At 42.7% G+C, this 20,457-nt stretch overlaps 1 protein-coding gene across 1 annotated transcript in view; it reads left to right on the forward strand.

Annotated features, from left to right (window-relative positions):
- Positions 1–20,457, forward strand: part of MALT1 (MALT1 paracaspase) — a 70,331-nt gene that overhangs the window by 27,187 nt on the left and 22,687 nt on the right. The window contains exons 5-10 of the mRNA XM_006019099.3: positions 216–394; positions 1,065–1,161; positions 1,544–1,576; positions 3,060–3,086; positions 4,319–4,351; positions 12,399–12,602. Coding sequence (XP_006019161.1) covers positions 216–394; positions 1,065–1,161; positions 1,544–1,576; positions 3,060–3,086; positions 4,319–4,351; positions 12,399–12,602 — 573 coding nt within the window. The remainder of the gene's footprint in view (positions 1–215; positions 395–1,064; positions 1,162–1,543; positions 1,577–3,059; positions 3,087–4,318; positions 4,352–12,398; positions 12,603–20,457) is intronic.

Raw genomic sequence — 20,457 nt, forward strand, 5'->3', positions numbered from 1 at the left:
TCAGGGGGGGGTTGGCAGGTGTCTGACTGCGTAGGTTTGTGTGTGTGTGTTAATACTTTGGCAGTGTAGGATTCTTATGTTGAAATTGATTTCCTTGCCTTAACTTCATTGGTAGAATGCAGGATCAGAGAAAGATGATATGCAAGGAAGCAATGCAAAGCTCAGAGTTGCCTCAAACAATCTTGGCTAAATTCTCTTTCTCTCTCTAATTTAAGGAAGCTGGGTCGGTTTGCCTGAAAACAAGATCCACATCTGCATTCATCCTCAGTCACAAAGCCTGACAATGGGGGACACATTGGTTTTAGAGTGTGGTGCTATTGGAAAACCGATTCCTCGTTACCAGTGGTTCAGAAATGGTGATCCACTGACAAACGGGAACAAAAAAGTGTACACGGTAAGTTATTTTGAGCACTGTCCTTTGAAGCTAGTGCTACCAATTTCATAATGTCACATTTCTTTAAGGGAAATAATAATCATTGTCATCTTGAAATATCATCAAGGGTGTTTGTGTCCTTCAGTTTTCTGGTGTCCCCTTACTAATGTTTCATTATTGTGTAGGGTGCAGATTGCTACAGTGAGTTGAATTGCTAGGACATGTCTGGTATTAACTAGGTGAAGCTGTGGCAAAGGTTTTCAGTGTTGCTCTATTCTAGGATATGCACAATATAACAGTACAGAAAGGTAGGGAGCTATGAATATAATGATGTACATGATGCATTTATTAATTACATTACTCATGGACTTTTGCAGGAGCTATCCTTTCTACCCCATGCCTGATAGTGTTTGCCTATGGCAAATATTTTTCCAGATGCCCATGGGTCCTTAGTGTTCAACATTTAATGCAGCTCCAACCAGAAAACTAGATTGCTAGTAAGATTCTTTGGCTTCAATCCAGCAGTGAGCTTTGCTCTGTCCCAGGGGTCTACTTACAGGAAGTCATTGTGGCATCGCAGTCTTTTGCATCTAAAACCTTGTGATGGATGTATGTACTTTTTTTTTCTCACTTGCTCTTGGTTTAACTGGTTCACAAGTATTTTTGTTGGGGGTGGGTTGATGCATAATAGGTTTCTTGTGTGGACATAGATCAACGAGGGACTTATTGGTGCCGTGTATTTAATGACCAAGACAATCAAGAAAGCAAGAAGATAGACGTTGTAGTAGGTAAGAAATCGGTCAACTTCTTGTAGGCCACTTAGTTAAAACCAGGTGACTTATTAGAATCCCTACTGGAAGTTTCAAACTTAGGTGAGCCACTGAACCTCTCTGTACTTTGCTTTTACCCACTGGTAAAATATTGCACTTGCCACCCGTTCAGGGATTTTTAGAAACTTAATATTTGTAAAGTCTTTGAGATCTCCTCATAACATTTCTGCACACTTTACCAAGTTTCTAACTGTGGTGTTGGGTGTGGCGTGTCAGCAGAAGGCAGGGCAAGTACTTCACTTCCTATTTAGCAGTAACCTTTGTCTTCCCCTGTAAGTAATAACACTCATAACTGAGAACATAAATTATCCTCCATTTTTCCCCCCTCTTAAAACACAAGAAAGAAAAGCTATGCCTGTGGAGTGCACCGAAGGTAAAGTAAAACTTTGGACAATTGAAAAATAAATGCATTGGCATGCTGGGATTCAGTGGCTGAATGATCTATTATTAAAAGAGCATGTTCAATTTAGGACTTTAGTTTAGTACTTTGCATGCCCTTTTGCTTCCTTGGGTCTAGCACTATCCAAATAAACCAAACCCAGAGCTACTTTCTTTATCTTTTAAATCTGATGCACAGAAATTTGGGTTCTGCACCATTCCTACATGCATGAAAATTTACGGAGGAAGACATTTCTACAGATTTCTGTGAAGCATGAGGGTGATTTAGGTACCCCAGCTAGGATCAGAAGCAATAGCCTTGTAAGAAGCCAAGCTCTATACATGCCACTGGCAGCTGATTCAGACCCCAGTTTACATTAGCATTGCTGCAGGCCTTTTAACTTGCCCCAGCTGGTGAAGGGTTGAGCAGACGGAGACCCTTGGTACACAAGTAAGCCATCCATGGTGGTGATGGCATGGAACTGACAGTACTGGTTTTAAGCCTGTGTAAGGTATATTTCCAGCTGGCCTACTAGGTAGGCATCACTACTCCATGAAGTTGTACGCGAGCCAGACCTCGACTATTCCAGTTATATGTTCTTTAGGAGATGCTCTGTATAAAAGAACACTTAAAAATGTAAGCCTGATTTTGCTTGAACCTTACCATTTGAATCACTAGCCATAGCAATTTTAAAAAATACATATATTTGTGGCAAATCCCCGTGTATACAATACAGTATAATACAACATAATGCAATACAGTATGTCTTACAGCACCCAAAGCAAAAGACCTCTAATGTTCCTGTAATGTTCTTCCCAGTGAAATACTTGAAATAAATGCCTGCAGAAGGGCACATGTGTCCAGAAGCTTGCAAAGAAAGATATTTTTTTGCTGTTTTCTAGTTGGTGTAATAAAAGGTATCACCTCTGAACCAAGAGTTTTAGAGTTTTGTATTCCTGAAATAAATGAGTGAGATATCTGGCTCTTCCGCATCTTTTGAAAATTAAGATAGAAGGACTTTCCTTCCTTCATACATATGTACATATATTGGTTTTCTTTTGTGGATCTTGCCATTTTTTAACGTTCTTAAAAACAAATCGCTTATTACAGCATGTGATTTTCCTATTTTTCTTTGTTTAAAACTGCTTGCATGACTCTGGGATTAGATGGCTGAAATATAGACTGTTCTTTCCTTTTGGTGTTTCTGTGTTTTGATGTGAAAATTACTAGGGTTAGACACTAGTCTGATTTTTATTTTATTCTTTTTGTAATGGTGTGTTTTGGGGGAAATGGGAGGGGATATATTTACTGAAATACTTTCTTCCTTTTTTTTTTTTTAATAACTTGCTTGGGTTTGAGGACTTACTATTTTAAACTCCAGCTTCTGTTAAATATAGCAGAGCTCTTTGTTATGAACTTTTCTTATTTTTGCTGGTTGTCAAATTTTGTAACTACTATTTTTGTGCATTTCTTACAGAAGAGCTAAGTGGTGTTGGAAAGCCTGGTAAGTAGTTTGCTTAAAAAAATGAATGGCTTTCTTTTCAGTTTTTTTTTTAAATAGGAGAAATCACTGAAAACTAAATAGGCCTGAGTTGTAAAATTTAAACTTGTGTGTCTGTATTATCTGGGCATGCTTACAGTTGGGGTTTGAGTTCAACACCTTGTTATAGTAAATGTTAACTGCTGAGCAAAGGGTATTTAAAATACAGTTTTAATTGCATTCATGTGAAGGTAATTTGAAAAACCACCATTTATATTGTTGCCAAATAGCCTGGTGCTACTTAAAAATCCTTTTTTGGCTTTCTGTACTGGTTTTCATATTTGAAGTTTCATCACGATGCTAATTTCAGCTGGTTCTCTGCAGTTTGAATGACATCTTATCAAATTACAGTAAGGCTGCCAAGAGATTGCCATAATCATTGAGGTTATGATAGTTTGCAGAAATTAAAGTTGTGTGATACTTGTGTTGGAAGACCACGTCTGGAATCCCCACTAGGAATTATTGCAAACACTGTTTTCCAAAATGCCACATCACAAGGGTAATGCAATTCCTGTGCCAGGCGTCAAAGGCCATGCTTATTTTTGCCAAGGGTTGCTCTAGGCTCCAAAAGAATCAATCAGCAGAATTGTCTTAATTGATGGATGTTAATGGAAGTGGCGGGCATTTCACCCACCTGTTGCTTAGCACTGAATGTCTCCGTTAGCTCTGCCCTGCTACTGCTAGCAATGGAAAAAGAGTAAAACAATTCCTTACATGACAAATTTCCAGCTTTGAATATAGTGTATATTCCCCACTCATGTCTCTGGTTGATTCCTTGCAAATAGAGCTGATTAAAAAGGTCGTGTTTGGAAAGCATGGTACTAAAATGTAAGATCCAAAACTGCTATCACTTTCTATGGGCATTTAAATTACAGTGCAAATCCTACCAGTGTACAGGAGGACAGAGAGTTAGGTAACAGCAGTAGTTCCTATTAAAAATGGGGAAGAATCGAAGTTCCTATTAAAAATGGATGTTAAAAATGGGGAAGAATTCTTCAAAGTTAGGTTATAAATAACACACCAAGAAATCACAGAGAGAGAACTGAAATAGGGCACTGCTTTAAGTTTAAAAGATTCTGCACAACTTGTTTAATGTTCACAATTATATTTTAAAGTGTTGATGATTGATTGGTACTTGATCGATCTCTCTCTCTCTCTCTCTCTCTCTCTCTCTCTCTCTCTCTCTCTCTCGTTAGTTGTTCAAGAACCATCAGGTGGCAGGCCTTCTGGTGAGTAGTTTCATATTCATGATGAGTACATATTTCTCATCTGCAGCTCACTTGTCTGTTGGTTAGTGAACTTTGGGAAGAGCACCAGTATTTCTATGACTGGGTATAATGTCAGGTAATTCTTGTTCATAGTCCTTAATCCTTCTGTCTATGGTCTCAGTATGTACATAGGCAGAGCGTGCAAATACTCTACCAATCTGAGATAGTGGCTGTAGTAAATAAAACCTTTGGTTGCTTTTCTTTTGCATGGGACATTGAGTTATAAATCTGGTTGCAAGCACCAGGTATCTTACTATCTCTCCTATTGCTGCAATTTGGCATTATACAAGCAAGTTGTGGAGAGGCAAATTAAGGTGCAATTCTTTATGAATGAATGAATGAATGAATGAATGAATAACCAGCATATCAGTTGCTCTGAAACGAGGGCCCATATGTCCATTCTTGCCCCAAAGTAGCTTGCCTCACTGGCACTGAGAGATTCAGTACAGGTAAGAGCATGCACTTATTCAAGAGCAGTGGACATTTGCAAGCTGACATCTTAGTTCCCTAAGGTAAGTTTGTTTGTGTGCCAATGCATAAAAATCAGCATTTGTGTTTCAAGATCATAATTGGAAAGAAGCTTTTTGAATAAGCCATGGAGCAATAAGAACAGGTGTTCCTCACTCAACACTGCTATAAATAATGCTTACTTATACTTAAAATGTAGTTATGTAGTAACATCTGAACATGCACTATGTTTGGAGTGTCATAGTATTTTGATACATTATTAAATGAGGGTGTTTTTCCCCTCATACTGATAAAGGTTCAGTACATTTCCTAACTTTGTTGTGTGATTTACAGTCCTTAAATAGAAATTGTTCTACATGGTCTCTAGAGTAAGTACAAGAAACTGCCAAGAAATGAGACCCACACATTCATTGTTGTGTCTAGAGGCTCCTGAGTGCAAGGTGCTGTTGGTTCTGTAGCTCATACAGCTGGGACTTACAGGGCCCTGCTACACATTTAAATTAAAGCTAGATAGGAACCAGCTATAAAGTGGTTACACATTTTTAAGCACTAACTCTGTAGCTGGTTGGCTCTTTTTATAGAGGGATGAACATTTTTATGACATGATAATTACTTTGTATGCATGAACAGTCTAAATTAATTGTGCAATTAAATGCACGATAATTACTTTGCATGTGTGGCTGGTCTTAATTTACACGTATGGGCAGTCTAAATTCATTGTTTCATAGTTTCATAGTTTGTAGGGTCGGAAGGGACCTTGACAGATCATCAAGTCCGACCCCCTGCCATGGCAGGAAAGAGCACTGAGGTCAAATGACCCCAGCAAGGTGTTCATCTAGCCTCCTCTTAAAGACCCCCAAGGTAGGAGCCAGCACCACTTCTCTTGGAAGTTGGTTCCAGATCCTAGCCGCCCTGACTGAAGTAACACCTCCTGATGTCTAGCCTGAATCTACCCTCTGCCAGCTTGTGACCTTTATTTCTAGTCACTCCTGGTAGTGCTCGGGGGAACAGGGACTCCCCCAATGCCTGCTGGTCCCCCCTGTTAACCAATTCATTGTGTGATTTATGTAACACGTGGCAAGGGCCCTAAGTAGCACTCCTGGGCTTGCTCCAGAAGCCATATAGATGTAGCCTAATAGGAAAAATAAAGGGAGGGAGGAGAGAGACTCTATAACAGGATTCTTTATAATATTTACAGAACTAGTTGGCTGGCATGTCTTCTCTAAATTGAAACCATCCTCATAACTCATCTGTACTTCCATCTCTGGGGAATATTTATCTTGTAATAGTGCCTTTTGGGCTTTGTTTGAGGGCTTTCTAATTTGGGCTGAAAATCTCTGGGCAACAAGGAAGAAGCCATTTCTTGTACTGCAAGTATTCCAAGTCGCATACTAGTGCAGGGGAGGGTAAAATACAGCCTGGGGGCTGGATCTGGCCCACCAGGCCATTCTGTCCAGTCTATGGGGCCCCTAAAGTATTTAGAAAATTAATTATTGTCTTCCTGTGGCTGCCTGTCAAAGATGACAAGGCACCAGCAGCAGCAGAACCCAGGAGGAGTCAGTGCAGGTCCCAGCAGTGGAAGCAGCAAGGCCCTCCCAGCCCTGCCCCAGCCCTCAACCAGAAACTTCTGGCTAGAGGCTTCTGGCCTGGCAACCAGGAGGCTGTTCCCCTGCCCTCCCTCCATCCAAGAGTGGAAACTCAGATAGGAACAGATGGAGGGTGGGTGGGAAAGGAGGATCACCAGCGCAGCAGGAGCCAGCGTGACGCAGCCAGCACCATATGGTTACTGGATGGCTCCTGCTGCGTTCTGCAGCTGGGTCCCACACACTGCGGAGTGGCTGGTGGGCTAGGAGGGGGAGCAGTGGCAGCAGGCAGGGTAGGAAGGCAGCGGAGAGGCAGCGGAGGCAGGTGGGATAGGGGAAAGTGGCAGTGAACAGACAGGTTGGGAGCAAGGGGCCTGGGGCAGGGCCAGTGGCAGCAGAAGACAGCTGGGAACCGTGGGGGCTGGGCTAGTTCTTGCTGCATTCTGCAGTCCCAGCCATGCAGCTGGAACCTGCACGCTGCTGGGAGGTGCCCAGCTGGGCCATCTGGCTCCATGCCATGCCACATGGATCCTGGCTGCAATGCTGGGACCCGCATGGAGCTGCCCTGGCCTGGCCCAGCCCAGCAGCACCAGGACCCTCATGACAGAGCCAGGCAGCAGCGCTCAGTTACCATGTCATTGAGCCAGGATGGGATGGGCCAGGCTGGCTCTGTGTGGGTCCCGGCATTGCAACCAGGATCTGTGCAGCATGGCATGGAGCCAGGCATGGGCACCTCCCTGAACCATGTGGTTCCCGGCAGTATGGCATGGAGCCAACTCGGCCCGGCCCAGCTCCTCCAGGCACAACGTGGTTCCTGGCTGCAACACCAACATTGAACCAGATTCTTCTGCTGCCTTGCATTAGTTTTGCCTCATACTCCTAGAAGCTAAGACAAAACCAGCTGTGGAGGAGGAGTAGAATTTCCCTCTGTTCCCTGGGCTATTCCTGAGATTCACAGCAGCTAAGGCAAGGGGTTAGGGAGCAGAAGAATTCCCCTCAACTCCCTGGGGCTGCCCGGGGCTGAGGCACCCTGGGCTGGGGTGGAGGGAAGGCCCCCAACGTAGGGGTTCCCCAGTGCCCCCATACTGGGTTGCACAATCAGGCACCCAGCCTGGACGACGACTTCTCCCTGCCTCCTGTGGCAGCTGCTGAAGCAATCAGCAGCTGGGAATGGGGAGGAGGGGGATTCCCTTCAGCTCCCCAGGGCTGCTTGAGCTGGGGAACCCAGGCTGGGGGAAACCTCCTGAGGGCTAGGGTCCCCCAAGATGAGTTGTTTGACAAGCTTTAGTTCAAGCACCCCACCACCATTTTTAAGCACAGGTACACTAATATACAAAATATGGGAGGCTGCTGGAACACAATAATTGCGACGTTACAGCAGACTTAATTAATTGAGTCTGCTCCCGTGCACTGTAATTACTAGGGCTGTGCGAAGCTTCGGTTGCTGATTCAATTCAGAGGAGATTTGGCAGCCGAATCTCTGAATCCGAATTGTCAGGAGACCCATTAATCTCTCCAAATTGAATTGGAAGCCTCTGATTTGATTTGGAGAAATTCGACAATTTGGACATAAACACAGCTTTATATGTTTTTTTCCTACATACCTCAAGGTACCAGGTTGCTCATGAATGCTGAGATGGTGGGGCAGATGAAGTGTCCCATGGGGGTGTGGCGGGGTCCCCAGCACGCTCAGTGGTGGACCTGAAAGTGGACCAGAAGCCCCCCCCCGCCCCCCAGCTCAGCAACTGGTGCCTCCTGGGTTTGGGGGGGGCACCCAGGGTCCCCTGCGGCTGATCGCTGAGCCGGGAAGGTGCTGGGGGGCCCCCCCCATGTTCTCGGTGGCGAGCCCAGAAGTGAACCGGAAGTCCACTTCCGGGTCTGCTGCAGAGCACAAGGGGGGCCCCCTGCATTCCCGTGGGACTCTCCATCTGCCCCACCATCTCAGCCTTCTCGAGGTATGGGGAAAAAACATAAAGCTGTGTCTATGGCTGAATCACTGATTCTCTGAATCAGAATCAAATCTTCAGATTCGGATTTGGCCAAATTGAATCAGGACAGTAATCTGAATCAGCGAATCAAATCGCTGTCCCCCGAATCAGGCCAAATCCAAATTGAATACTACCTGCTTCACACACCCCTAGTAATTATAGTGTGTCAGAGCAACCTCTGCGCTCATGTACAGGCACCCTCACGTTGGAGGTACTAAATTTAATGCATGTTAGGAAAGGTGCATTAATGCACGTGTAGAAGCGCCCTGAATTCCTAAAGTGTGTTGAGCAGTGCCTTCGAAGCTGAGTTTCATTTTGTTTTTTGTCACCGAAAAGGAATTTCTTATTCTACTGCTTAACTCCTAAGAGTTGACCTTTGTTTGAGACAATCTGAACCTGTACTGAAAGAATTTCACTAGGACTGATTCTTTCTTTAGCTATTAATCTCCTTTGTGAGAGGAATAAACATAGACCTCAACAATCAAAGGTCAAAACATGTTTGTAACACAACAAAGTGCAAGCTTTTGCATGGTGACAAGTTTCCCTGCCTTAGGAAAGGTCATTACAGGGAGGGGTCTGTTGCTGCTCTACCTTGAGCTAGTTATTTTATACAAAAGAGACCACATACTGAAAGTGGAATGTGTCTGACAGTCTGACTTCCAGAATGAGTTGAAATGTATTACCTCATAAGTGGTATGCTTTTTCCTGTTAAGAAAATCTTAGGAACATAGTAGTCATAGTGGGCACAAATTCTTTCACATCATGTGGGGTTGAATGATTTCTGGCCAAGTGTGTTAGCCTTGCAGCTACAGTTCACTGTAGTGTGATTTATTTATTTATTTTGTTGAGGCTGTGGACACACACATACTCGTGACATTTATAAGTGAACTCCAGGAGTGCAGGGGGCTGGGCGCTTTAATTAAAGCAACTCCAAGAGCCACTGTCATTAAAGCAATTGGAGCATCACGTGTATCAGCATCCCCACACTGAAAAATGGCAGCGGGGGCGCTTTAACTAAAACTTGGAGAACTAGCTTTAGTTCAAGTGCCCTGCCGCCATTTTCCAGCAGAAGGATGCTGATACACGTGACGCTGGAGTCTGGAGCGCGGTAATGACCACGCTTCAGTAGACTTGATTAATCGTGCAATTACAGCGCATTGGAGCAGCCTCCCGACACGTGTATAAGTGCCCTCAGAGCCCTTTCAAAGTGGGAAATTCAAATGTAGTGTTAAATTTGGAGCAAGTTTGTTACATTTGATTCATTCTCAGTTTGTTCACACACAACAACTGGAACATACCAGCCTTTTTTAAATGTAGACATCTTGAAAGGGCTCCAAGTGCTTGTGTATCTACACCCTTAGAAATTAATTTGTGTTTACAGGTTCTAATTCAAGTGACCAATTTGCTAGCAATTAATTCAGTCACTTTTGTTCCAAAGTCTTTTATTGAAATCACAACAGCCTTCTTGACCTTAATTATCATGCAGTTTATGTGGATTTGCTCAAATATTCTTGTAGAAAAAATATTGAGAGCATGTCTAAAATGTTCCTAAACTGTCCTAGAAGAATAGAACAGGTTTTTTTTTTTCTCAGTGACAAATTTCTCTTATTGGAAAACAACAAATGGAAACTGATCTAATGTATGTTTAAGCAGTTTAATTAGACTTGACAGTGTGCAAGTGTTTTATTTGTTTGACTTTTGTGGCACAAAGTAAAAACAGCTCAAAGATATAGAGCTATTAACATAAATATATATATTATTTAAGGATATAATATGGTACAAAAACAGCTAAACAGGATGCTCTTGAAGACTTGAAAGTCGAGTCCTAGGGTTGAGAGGGACCTCGAATCATCTAGCCCAACCCCCTGCACAAATGCAGGATTAATTCTTAAATAAAAACGGGAGGAAAACAAATATTATTCAGCCCTCTCTATGATAGCAATGCAGAATTTCTCTCTTTGCCCATCCTCAGAAACAAGAGAGAGATCAGCTCTGTGGTACAGGAGTTCTTTGTTACTTGGCTGTGTTCAAGAAAAATCCATCTTTCATCACATACAGATATTACTTTGTAAATCTTTCAAAAACCTAGTCATGTTGTTCCATCTGACTAACATAATTGAAAAGTATCTTTCTCTTAAATTTAAATCATGATGTACTTTTGTTTTTACAATGGCTTTTGTCATACCTTAACTTGACTCATTACATTTCCTCTAAGCAACGACCCATTTATAGGTAACAAAGAATATATTATCTTTTGGGGAAAACAATTGATATATTGTACCTCTAGAGCAGATACCCACAGAGCATGTTACTTTGATTGTCTTATTCTAGCATCTAAAAAGCCGATATTTATGTTTTAGAAATATGCTCAACAGATTCTGTGAAATTTAGTCCCAAAGGAACCCTTCCTTCGTGCTGTTTTGGAGCCTGCAAAAATGTGGAGGGTGTTCTGCTGGTAGATTAATGGTGACTGCTCTCTACCAATCTATATATCTTCAAAACCTTGTGGTGGGGAGGGAGGTTTTTTAAGCTGCAAAAAACATTTAAAAGAAAATAAGCAGAGGACCTTTTGGGGGAAGCAAAAGGATACAACTTATAAGCAGAGGTTGGATAGAACAAGACTTTGGTGCAAGACTTTGAGGTGCCTTCCAGGCCTATGGTCCTACATGCTTCTTTGTGCTGAATAGGCCTGCACACTGCATCATTGGCCTTGAAGTTAAGAAGACTAAATGTTCCTAGGATCATAGAGGAATGGAGCTGGAACATTGCAGAAGGTCAATTATTCCAACCCCTGGCTTAGTGTGGGATTATCTCTGTTGAAAACATCCCAACCAATTGTTTCTCTAACTTGGCTTTGAAAACTTCCAAAGATGGAGATAGATTCTAATAACCTCCCTTTTAGTAACCCGTTCCAGTGCTCACCCAAACTCATGGTGGGATAATTCTTTCTAGTATCCAACCTAATTTTCTCTTGATGTAATTCAAGGGTGCAGACAGAAGAGCAGCTCCCTGTTGCAACTTATAGCACTTTGCAGGAAGTGCTATGAGTTGCAACCATCTCCCAGACCTAACAGAAGTTTGCTGTCATGTCTGGGAGTTGGGGATTCCAGTTGCTTGCTGTGAGCCTGCAGCCCAGTCTTTATAGCAACGCCACTCCCCACTCCCAGCTGGGAAGCTTGTTCTTGTGGTTCCCCAGCCCAAGATAGGGGGGCTCCAATCCACCCACTCCACCTTCCACTGCTGACTAAAAACCCCCCAAACCAAACTTCCTCTGTTCCCTTTCCCCACTTCTGTTCTGAAAACAGCAACAGCCTGGGAGCTCCACAGACACAAGTTACAGAATATATTCCATTTTGGTGTCACCATCTACACGTGCACCTGTATTAGGGTGCTGTAAATTAATTAACTGTCATAAGATAGTACTGTTGGGGACAGTCCCTGACAGTACCATCTTACAGCAAAGTACTCAACTGCTTAACTATGTGCACATGGTGATAGGGGCTGGCTGGGGCACAATGATGCTAAATTCTGGGTCTGCCTGCTGCCTAGCCCTGCACTTTAGCCCCCTTGTGCTCCAGCCAGCCCCTATGCCACCACTCACAGCCTGGGACTAATCCTTGGGGCCCCCTGGCATCCCAAGGTTGCTCCATCCCTGCTCAACTGCTGTGGTCCTGGCACATGTGTAGACGCTGCATTCAGTGTGCCCGAGTATATCATGTCACCTTAATGGCATGTGTGGCTTCACCCACTGTATAGAAAGGAAATATTCCATGGATTCACAGAGATGAAAGAGATTGTTTGAGACATGCTGCCACTCCTGTTTGTTTTCCCAAGTGATGGAAAATGAGTAGTTTTTTTTCAGTTGAAGAGAGTGTGTGTTTCAACTCAGTGCAGATATTTAAGGCTAAAAAAAGAAGATACGTATGCATCTGACCCAGGAATGTGTAATTTTTTTCTTTGTCTTTTCAGCAATAGACAAGGTAGCACTGTTGATTGGAAATATGAGCTACTGGAATCACCCCCAGCTGAAGGCTCCAATGGTAGATGTATACGAATTGACCAACTTGCTAAGACAGCTGGATTTCAAGGTTGTTTCTCTGCTAGATCTTACTGAATCTGAGATGCGGAATGCAGTGAATGAATTTTTACTTCTGTTGGACAAAGGAGTGTATGGTAAGAGATCATGATACATCCAGCTGAGTTGGTCAGCTTTGGGGCGGGGTGGTTTGTGGTGGGGTATATCTGTCATTTTTACAGTTTCCTCCCAGATCAGTAGTAACCCCATGTGGTATCTACAGTGATGCTAGCTTTAGTAATGTGCATGAAGAATGGAGAAAAGTAAGTTAGTAACACCCACCAACGCATTCCGTGGTTTTGACTAAAAAGTTATTGTCGCTTTAAGTATGTGAACAGATAAGATCTTAGAGCCTCGTTTCTATAACCACACCTAAGAAAAAGTAAAGTACTTTTCTACATACTGCTAGATACTTTCATATTAGTTAAAAGTGGGGTGTTACTTCCTAAAATCTTCTGCACTGAGGTAGCATGTTTAAGCAGCACAATGTGCATACATTTGAAGATCTGGAACAAACACGTAAGCAAGAGTCAGAATTGTCTTTTTTTTGTCTTGTTTCCCAGAATGCACTCATGCAAGCACACTGAGATAGGTAGAGGCAAATACGCAGACCTAGTTTCCAGGGCAGAAATGCTGTTGTGAGGAAATAAAACTTTCCTTGAAACTGGCTGGATGTCTGGGAACGAGTTGGTTACAGTATCATAGTCATAGTGTACATAAGCCCTTTGACATGCAAATACTACAAATGCATGCCATGTTTTTAAACTGGTACTCCTGTAGTTTATAAAGATCATGTAAAATGGGGAGGACTTTTTTTCCTTTTCCTAGATCTGCTACTGCTCCCAAATGTGTTAGACTTCCAAATTCAGTAGCTGGCAATAAAGAAACAAAATTCCTCCTCTTGACTGCTGGATTTCACTTCTGCTGTACATGTGATACTATTCATAATGTCTGTAATAGGGCGGGGGGAAAAGGCACTATACATCTGAATTACCACTTTGAAAAACAAGCAGAAAAAATCTTTAAAAAAAACAAACTCTTGCCAGGATTTTTAGCTTAATCTATATATTGCAAAGAAACAAAACCAGTGCAAACCCAGTTTGCTTCTTTGTGGAATTCAATGCAAGTCTATAGAGGCAGAAGCTAGGAACTGAAGTAAAAGACCTGCCATGGGCTTCTGACGCTGTTGCTTTTCTGCAAGTGAGGGTGGCAAAGGCTTTGGTGAATAGACTGTAGCTAGTGAAATAGAAGTGAAATAAAACTTACTGAACACCTCTGTGAGAAATTTCCTTTACTGAAATCTTCAGGCTTTGTCCCTTCATATGTGGGGTAGGGTGCCCAATATGTGGACATGCCATTTTAGAAAACAGTAATTATAATTTATTTCCAGACTAACATAATTAATTTGATATTTCATGAGTATTGACAGGTTAACTTACAATACAAGTATTGAATGATACAGTGAGATTAAACTTCCTCTATCCCTCTGGGCAGACTAATTATATGTAGGAGTCTACTCGTATTGTGGCTGATGAGTCCCAAATTTGTGGCTGGATCGCACCACCACTTGCCATTTTTGCAGTCTTTTTGTGGTGCAGGGCCCCCCAACACTGTTGATTGGCCAAGGGGCTCTGGAGGTGCTGCCCCTCACTGCTGATTGGCTGAGGGGCAGGCACTGCATCATAATTACCCTGATAAGCCTATGGAAGCCATTAATTGACACATTATTAAGTAATCTAAGCATTCAATTAAACTCTAAACTGAAATGTCTTATGAAATTAAAGCTATACATACCATGAATTGTAACTAATGTCATCACCATAATTTATTATTAAAGTTGTAAAAAACGGATTTTAGCAATGCTCAGAGCTAATCTTGAGACGGGCAATTCATGTTAGCTGTTAAACACTAGCATGCAGCATCCACTGGCAGTTTCCACTGACATCCTCTGTCTCTGTGGGGTAAACACGTGTCCATAAACTGAGATTGCATGCTCAGTGTCCACTGAGTTGCTTGAAATAGCGAGGCAGTGTTTTGCCGTGTCAGACAGATGCAGAAGCTGGTTAGAAACAGACTCCCAAAACATGGTCACAGTCACAGGCATCTGGCACTCTTTGACAAAGTTTGTGTAAGTAGCATGTTCCTCGTCATGCTCTTTCTGCCATTCAGGGATTGATTTTGGTAGCTGAGGATCAAAACTCAGAAAAGGCACCTGATTTGGGGTCAAAAATGTGAGAAGCACTAAGGAAGGAGACAACTGGTTGTTTGAGCTGCAGTGGTAGTGACAGGCTGTACTTGTAGTACTGGTTAAAATTCATGGCTATCGCCTAGAACAGGGCTCTTCTCTAATGGTTTTAATGATGACAGCTTGATAGTCCTTGTGATGCCATTTCTTTGACCCAACTCATCAAATCCATCAGCTTGTTGTGTGCATGGTGGATCACAGCTTGTCGGCCTTCAAACCACGTTACCATGAACCAGTTGGCATTTTCTGCCACAAAATTCACTTGATCTTGAATGTCTCCTTGTTCCAGGAGATCATGTAACTTAAGCATGCACTGTGCGCCAGGTAGGTTTTCTAGCTTCTTGGACACACATTGCTGTTAGTGCTGCATAGTCTTGTGGTAAGAGACCACACTGAACCACGAATTCCACCTTGTGAGCACAGGCTCTGGTGGCAGGGACCATCACATGCGAGTCCCCACTTCGACTGGAAAGGGACTCCCTGTACCTGGAAAGTGTTTGAAGGCTGTCTTGAAGGAGGAAACCAGGCTATCCACATTGGGGAACTGCTTGCATCAGATGTCATTTACTAAGGACAGTGTGTCCACATTGCAGGTGACATGAACTGCATTGGGCTTCATTCCATGGGGCACATCAGAAAAAGTCTTCCACATATACATAGGCAGACAATACTCTTTGGGTGAATCTGATATCTTTTGTTAGACCAACTTAAATAGTTGGGAAAAAATTTTAAGCAAGCTTTTGGGTTTAAAAACCATGCGTCAGGCTGAGGATGCCGCTGCGGTTAGTGTGTGCTCTTCCTGGATGGAATGAATAGTAAAGAAGCCAGAGGCTGGGCTGCATGCAAGAAAGGGCATCAGTGAAGATGTAACTTGAGGAGTCAGTGGGTGAGAGACAGACTGAGCGGGTGGAAAAGGGGAATGAATGTAGCAGTTAGATAGTGGAGAGGTACCTGGGGAGTCAGATGTCAGGAAGGTTATAATGTGTCATAAATCCAATGTCTATATGTAGTCCATGATTTTTAGTATCCAGGAGGTTGATGAAGTGGAGTTTATAGGCTCGTCTCTGGGAAGTGTTGTGTAAGTTTCCTTTGAGGATCAGGACTGAGAGATTGGAGAGAGAGTGGTTTTCTTGTCAGCCTGGCGAAGGGTTTTTAAACCTGAAAGCTTGCTTAAAATTTTTCTCCAACTATTTAAATTGGTCTAATAAAAGATTTACCCAAAGAACCTTGTCTGCCTACGTCCTTAGATTAACACGGCTACAACCTACACCCCTCCTCGTATGCATGGCGCTGTCAGACAAATGCTGAGATCTTGTTAAATTCTAAGCTGTAGTTGACAACAGCCTTCACTACGGCTTCACTGTGGCCTGAGCCACAGTAGAAAACTTGACAGACATGAGGTGGACCAGCTCCATTTGAAAAACAGGCAGGTCCCGGTCTGTCCAGCTCCCCAAATAAAATGTGCTGCACATAGTTATCTTGAGGGTCGGGGACTCCCATCAGCCACAATGGAGATGGATTGCTACACTGCCAATGCAGACTTTGTGGACTGAACATTCAAGTAATCACTGCTTGGAGATAGTCTTGCACATGGGAAACATTCAGCATTTGGCACATTTGTATAAGGTAGTCTCTTAACTTGGGGTGATCAGTTTTTTCCAGTGGGATGTTTGCTGCTGTGAAAGCCTCCATAAGGGAAAATGTTGCCACTTGCCTTGCCAAACTGTTTTCCATGGTCCTTTTAAAGAGCAAGGACATGCTTGCTTGCTTCTTGATCTGACCTTCAGCCTCTGCAGGAACCTTTTACTTCATATGCACCTCAGACTCTTAAGTGTCAATTGACCTATACTGTTTTTCCTTGTCACGTCCAGAGTCACGTTGCAAGTAGTACAGAGCAATTTTTCTCCATCTGCTTGCAAGGCCCCTGAAGGGGATACTGCCTTACATGATCCAGAGCTGAAATAAATTTTGCTTCCTTGAAGGATTTCTTCTCGCTCTTCATCCTCCTCAAGCTGCAGCGTGACTCTGGTTGCCTCAAAGGTGGTGCTGCAGCCCTTTCGCTTCCCCACTGGCCCTGGACTGGCACCTGTACTGAGCCCGAGGCGCAGGTTCAGCCTCTCATTAGCTCCCTCTCGCCCCATGTGCTCCAAGGCTGCAGGGCTCCCCGCTCTTTTCTTTGCTTGCTAGTAAGCTAGTTGTTTGTTTGTTTTTCCAGGTGATCCCACAAAAATCTCGGAGACCTGCCATTTTTCACGGAAGACCCTCGATTTAGTGTTTTCCGCGAAAAGTGTGAAATCGCCATTTCAGTAGGTTCCTAATTATATGCTAGTTTTTGCTGAGCTTTTGTCACGAAAACATGGTCTTAAGTGTGGGTTCTCACTCAGATCCAGAAGTGGAGTGCTTAAAAGTATTTGCAAGTTGCATGGCATTTTTCTTGAGAGGATTCTGGGACATGGAAAATGGATCTGCCCCTTCTAAGCCTCATCTTGAAGGGCTGGCTAGGGCTGAATGAATGAAATCAAGCAATTCAGCCAAAATCTTTACTTTTTTTTTATTATTGAGTACAGGGCATCCTGAATTGTCTAAAGGATCTACCACTGTGACTGGCTAGAATTTTTTGTTGTTAAATACTATCTCTGTATAAAATGACTTTTCTTTGTCCCTTCCATCCCACCTTACCCCTCACTACATCTCTCTCTCCTCCCCCCCTGCCCCCCCACAAAAAAAGCCCCTAGAGCATAGACTAGAATAGTCTGCCTGTCTATATAAAGCAATCAGAATATACCCTAAGGTAAATCTGTCCAAGAAAAAGCTTTAGCTGATGTCTACATGAACAGGTTTAAAGGTGAAATTTATTTCTTAATGTGGTTTTTATATTAGTGTGACACCGTTGCTACATGTAGGGCTGCCTGATCTGGTATTCAGCATGTCTTTCACCATTGATGTATCGGCACCAGGACTCACATTAAAATGATTTATTATAGCATTAAAGTTCACTAGATTTTTCTGATGGCAGCATTTTCATTTTCTTTCCATGTGAAGTAGATTTACCTTGTGTTGGGTGTTATGCATTTGAGTATGCTAAAGACTTTTATTCCTTTTTAGGGCTTCCTGTTTACTTTGACAGAAATTTAAAAAAAATAGTGATGAAGCTTTGTCATTCTCCCAGAGTCATTGTGAGAGCTCTTGCAAAGTGCATTTTACAGTTTAGCTTTTGTGTGTCCAGGTGTTTATCTGTATGAAAGACCAGTGTGCCATTTCCCCAGTAACATTTAGCATTAAACCTTCATAAACTAATTTGTCATTTAAATGGTCATTTTATTTACTTTAGATAGAGGCTATTAACATCTCAGAAACATATAAAAGATGCTGTCAGTCTGTAAATTGCTAGTGATTTATTGCTTTTTAGCAGGCACAGCTCCAAACACAAGAGGCACAGCTGCTACTCCATTTTGTCCTTTTACACACATGCATGATACTTACCGTGACATTGCGTAATTACTACTTACTGCCAGGAAAGTGGCATTTCAGATACTGTTCCTTAAGAGAAGAACTGATAAACAAATTGATGACTGTCTCTATACTCTAGTTCCTTTAATGTAGACTGTTCAGTGCAGCGCAGTATTACTGCGTTCACCATTTGCGAGTGAGATAAGAGATGTAGCAGCCTATCTTTTAAACACTGAAAGATAATCTGTCTGTTTTTGTAATAACTCAGAAGGTCATTTAAAACATTAATTTCTATGAAGGACTTTAATCTTCTCAAAGGTACCTGTGATGGTACTTTTAATAAGGCATCCTGGATGTCTGTTATCAGATGTTGCATCCATATAGTTCACTTCTGACTTGGAGCTTAGTACATTTACTGGCTATTGCATTTTTAATACTTGATGCTGGGTGCTCATCACCTATCTAATTCAGTTGCTTGCCCTGTGACGCATTAAATCTGGTTGCCATTATAAATTGACCTACTTTGGTATTCTGACTCTTTTGATTATGTTTTTCTCAGTGGAAATCATATTCTGTAGTCATGTAATTAGAGGATGATAAAGTTGTTTGGGCATTTTGTAACTTTTGAGTGCTTGTCTTTACAGGTTTAACAGTCTTTATACATTGAAACTTTGTGTGCAATTATTTTTACAGCAGCACCTTCAAATAAATCACTCTCAGGGCCTATGAGCCCAAGCTTCCATACTACTAAGGAATATTAAGATGGGTATTGGATACATTGTATAGAGTTTGTTCCTCCTGGCTCATGAGTTTTCTGTTGTCTGCATGGCAGTGTTATACATTCCAAATTGCATAGTGGCTTATTGCTCATAAGAAGCTTATAAGGAATGAGGCTTTCAGGACAAGTACCTTAAGTATTGCTTCTATATATTATATGTTAGGTGGGAAAATATGTATACATGATTTAGTTAGCCCATAATGGTGCAAATCTACCCTGCCTTCTGTCTGACTTCAGACCAACATGGCTAACTACCTCTCCTATATACTTACCATAGAGGAAAGTCCCTGTAAGCTCCTGAAGCCAGGGCTGCATGTCCATAGTTCATCAGGCTGGCAAGTTTTCTCCATCTAACTTTTACTGTAGAGCTGCTGGAACAGCTTTGGGCCTGATGCCTGGTTTTCCTAACAGACAGCCCAGTGAGAATGGAACTGTTATCAGTTCTTGAACTACAGGCTTCCTGTGGCACCATGCAGTGAAAAGAGAGACTGGATAATTATAGCAATAAGTATATAATATCTAGTACTGTCCTAGTTGATGGTGACAATTTTGGAAGGAATATAAAGCCAATCTTTAATTATTAGAAACCAGGCTGAGGCTAATGAAGATGGCAGATTACCGCATATATGCCTACAGAGTTATGATACCTCTGGGGCCTTAGAGTGCTGTAGCAATGAAGTTTGGCACCGGGGGTAAAGCCCGCAATGGCAGCCTGCCCTCGCCCTGTGCACAGATCCTTGGGACACCCCCTCCACCCCCCCACCCATGCTTGTCTAGGACTACATGCAGCAGCAGGAGCTGCCCTTCCCCTGTCCCCACACCTCTTCCCCTGCAACGAGCTGCTCACGGCTCCATCCCACACCCCACCCTGGCTGGGCAGCCTTGTTGGTGCCCCTTTGCTTCAGTGCTTGGGGTGGTCACCCCACTGACCCCCTCCCCTCCCTTGCTACGGCATTGCATAGGTAATAGCCACTTTCAGAGACCGGGTACTCAAGTGGATGGACATTTATGTCTGATCCTGTTAAGCATTTTCTGCATGTGGAAAAGGGAGGCTGTAGAGGAAAGGAGAACTATGGTGGCAGAAATCAACTTGATTTTCAAGGGAAGATCTTTTTCCAAATCTGCTCATGGCCCATAATTACAGAAAGGTTTTTATGTGATTTTAGTGAATCCCTGCCTGCCCATTCAGTTATTAAGCCTGATCTTTTTCCTGTAGTAAAAAATAATTTCAACTTTATCAGATTGCTGGCAGATGGGTTCTCTGGTGATCCTGATTGTTGGGTTGGTATTTTTTTTTTTAAGTTATTGGCAAGTTTTTCATGTCTTATAAAGATTGCAGTGGGGAGAAGAGTAGAAGAGGAAAAATAGAAAGAGTAGATAAGAAGAGAGTGAAAAAGAAAAAAAGGGAATGAACAAGGCAGAGGAAAGAAGGGCAGTAAGGAGAATGGGAGGACATACGAGTGTGAGAAACTAGGGAAAG

This window comes from Alligator sinensis, unplaced genomic scaffold (assembly GCF_000455745.1).
Source record: "Alligator sinensis unplaced genomic scaffold, ASM45574v1 scaffold347_1, whole genome shotgun sequence".
Classification (NCBI taxonomy): domain Eukaryota; kingdom Metazoa; phylum Chordata; order Crocodylia; family Alligatoridae; genus Alligator; species Alligator sinensis.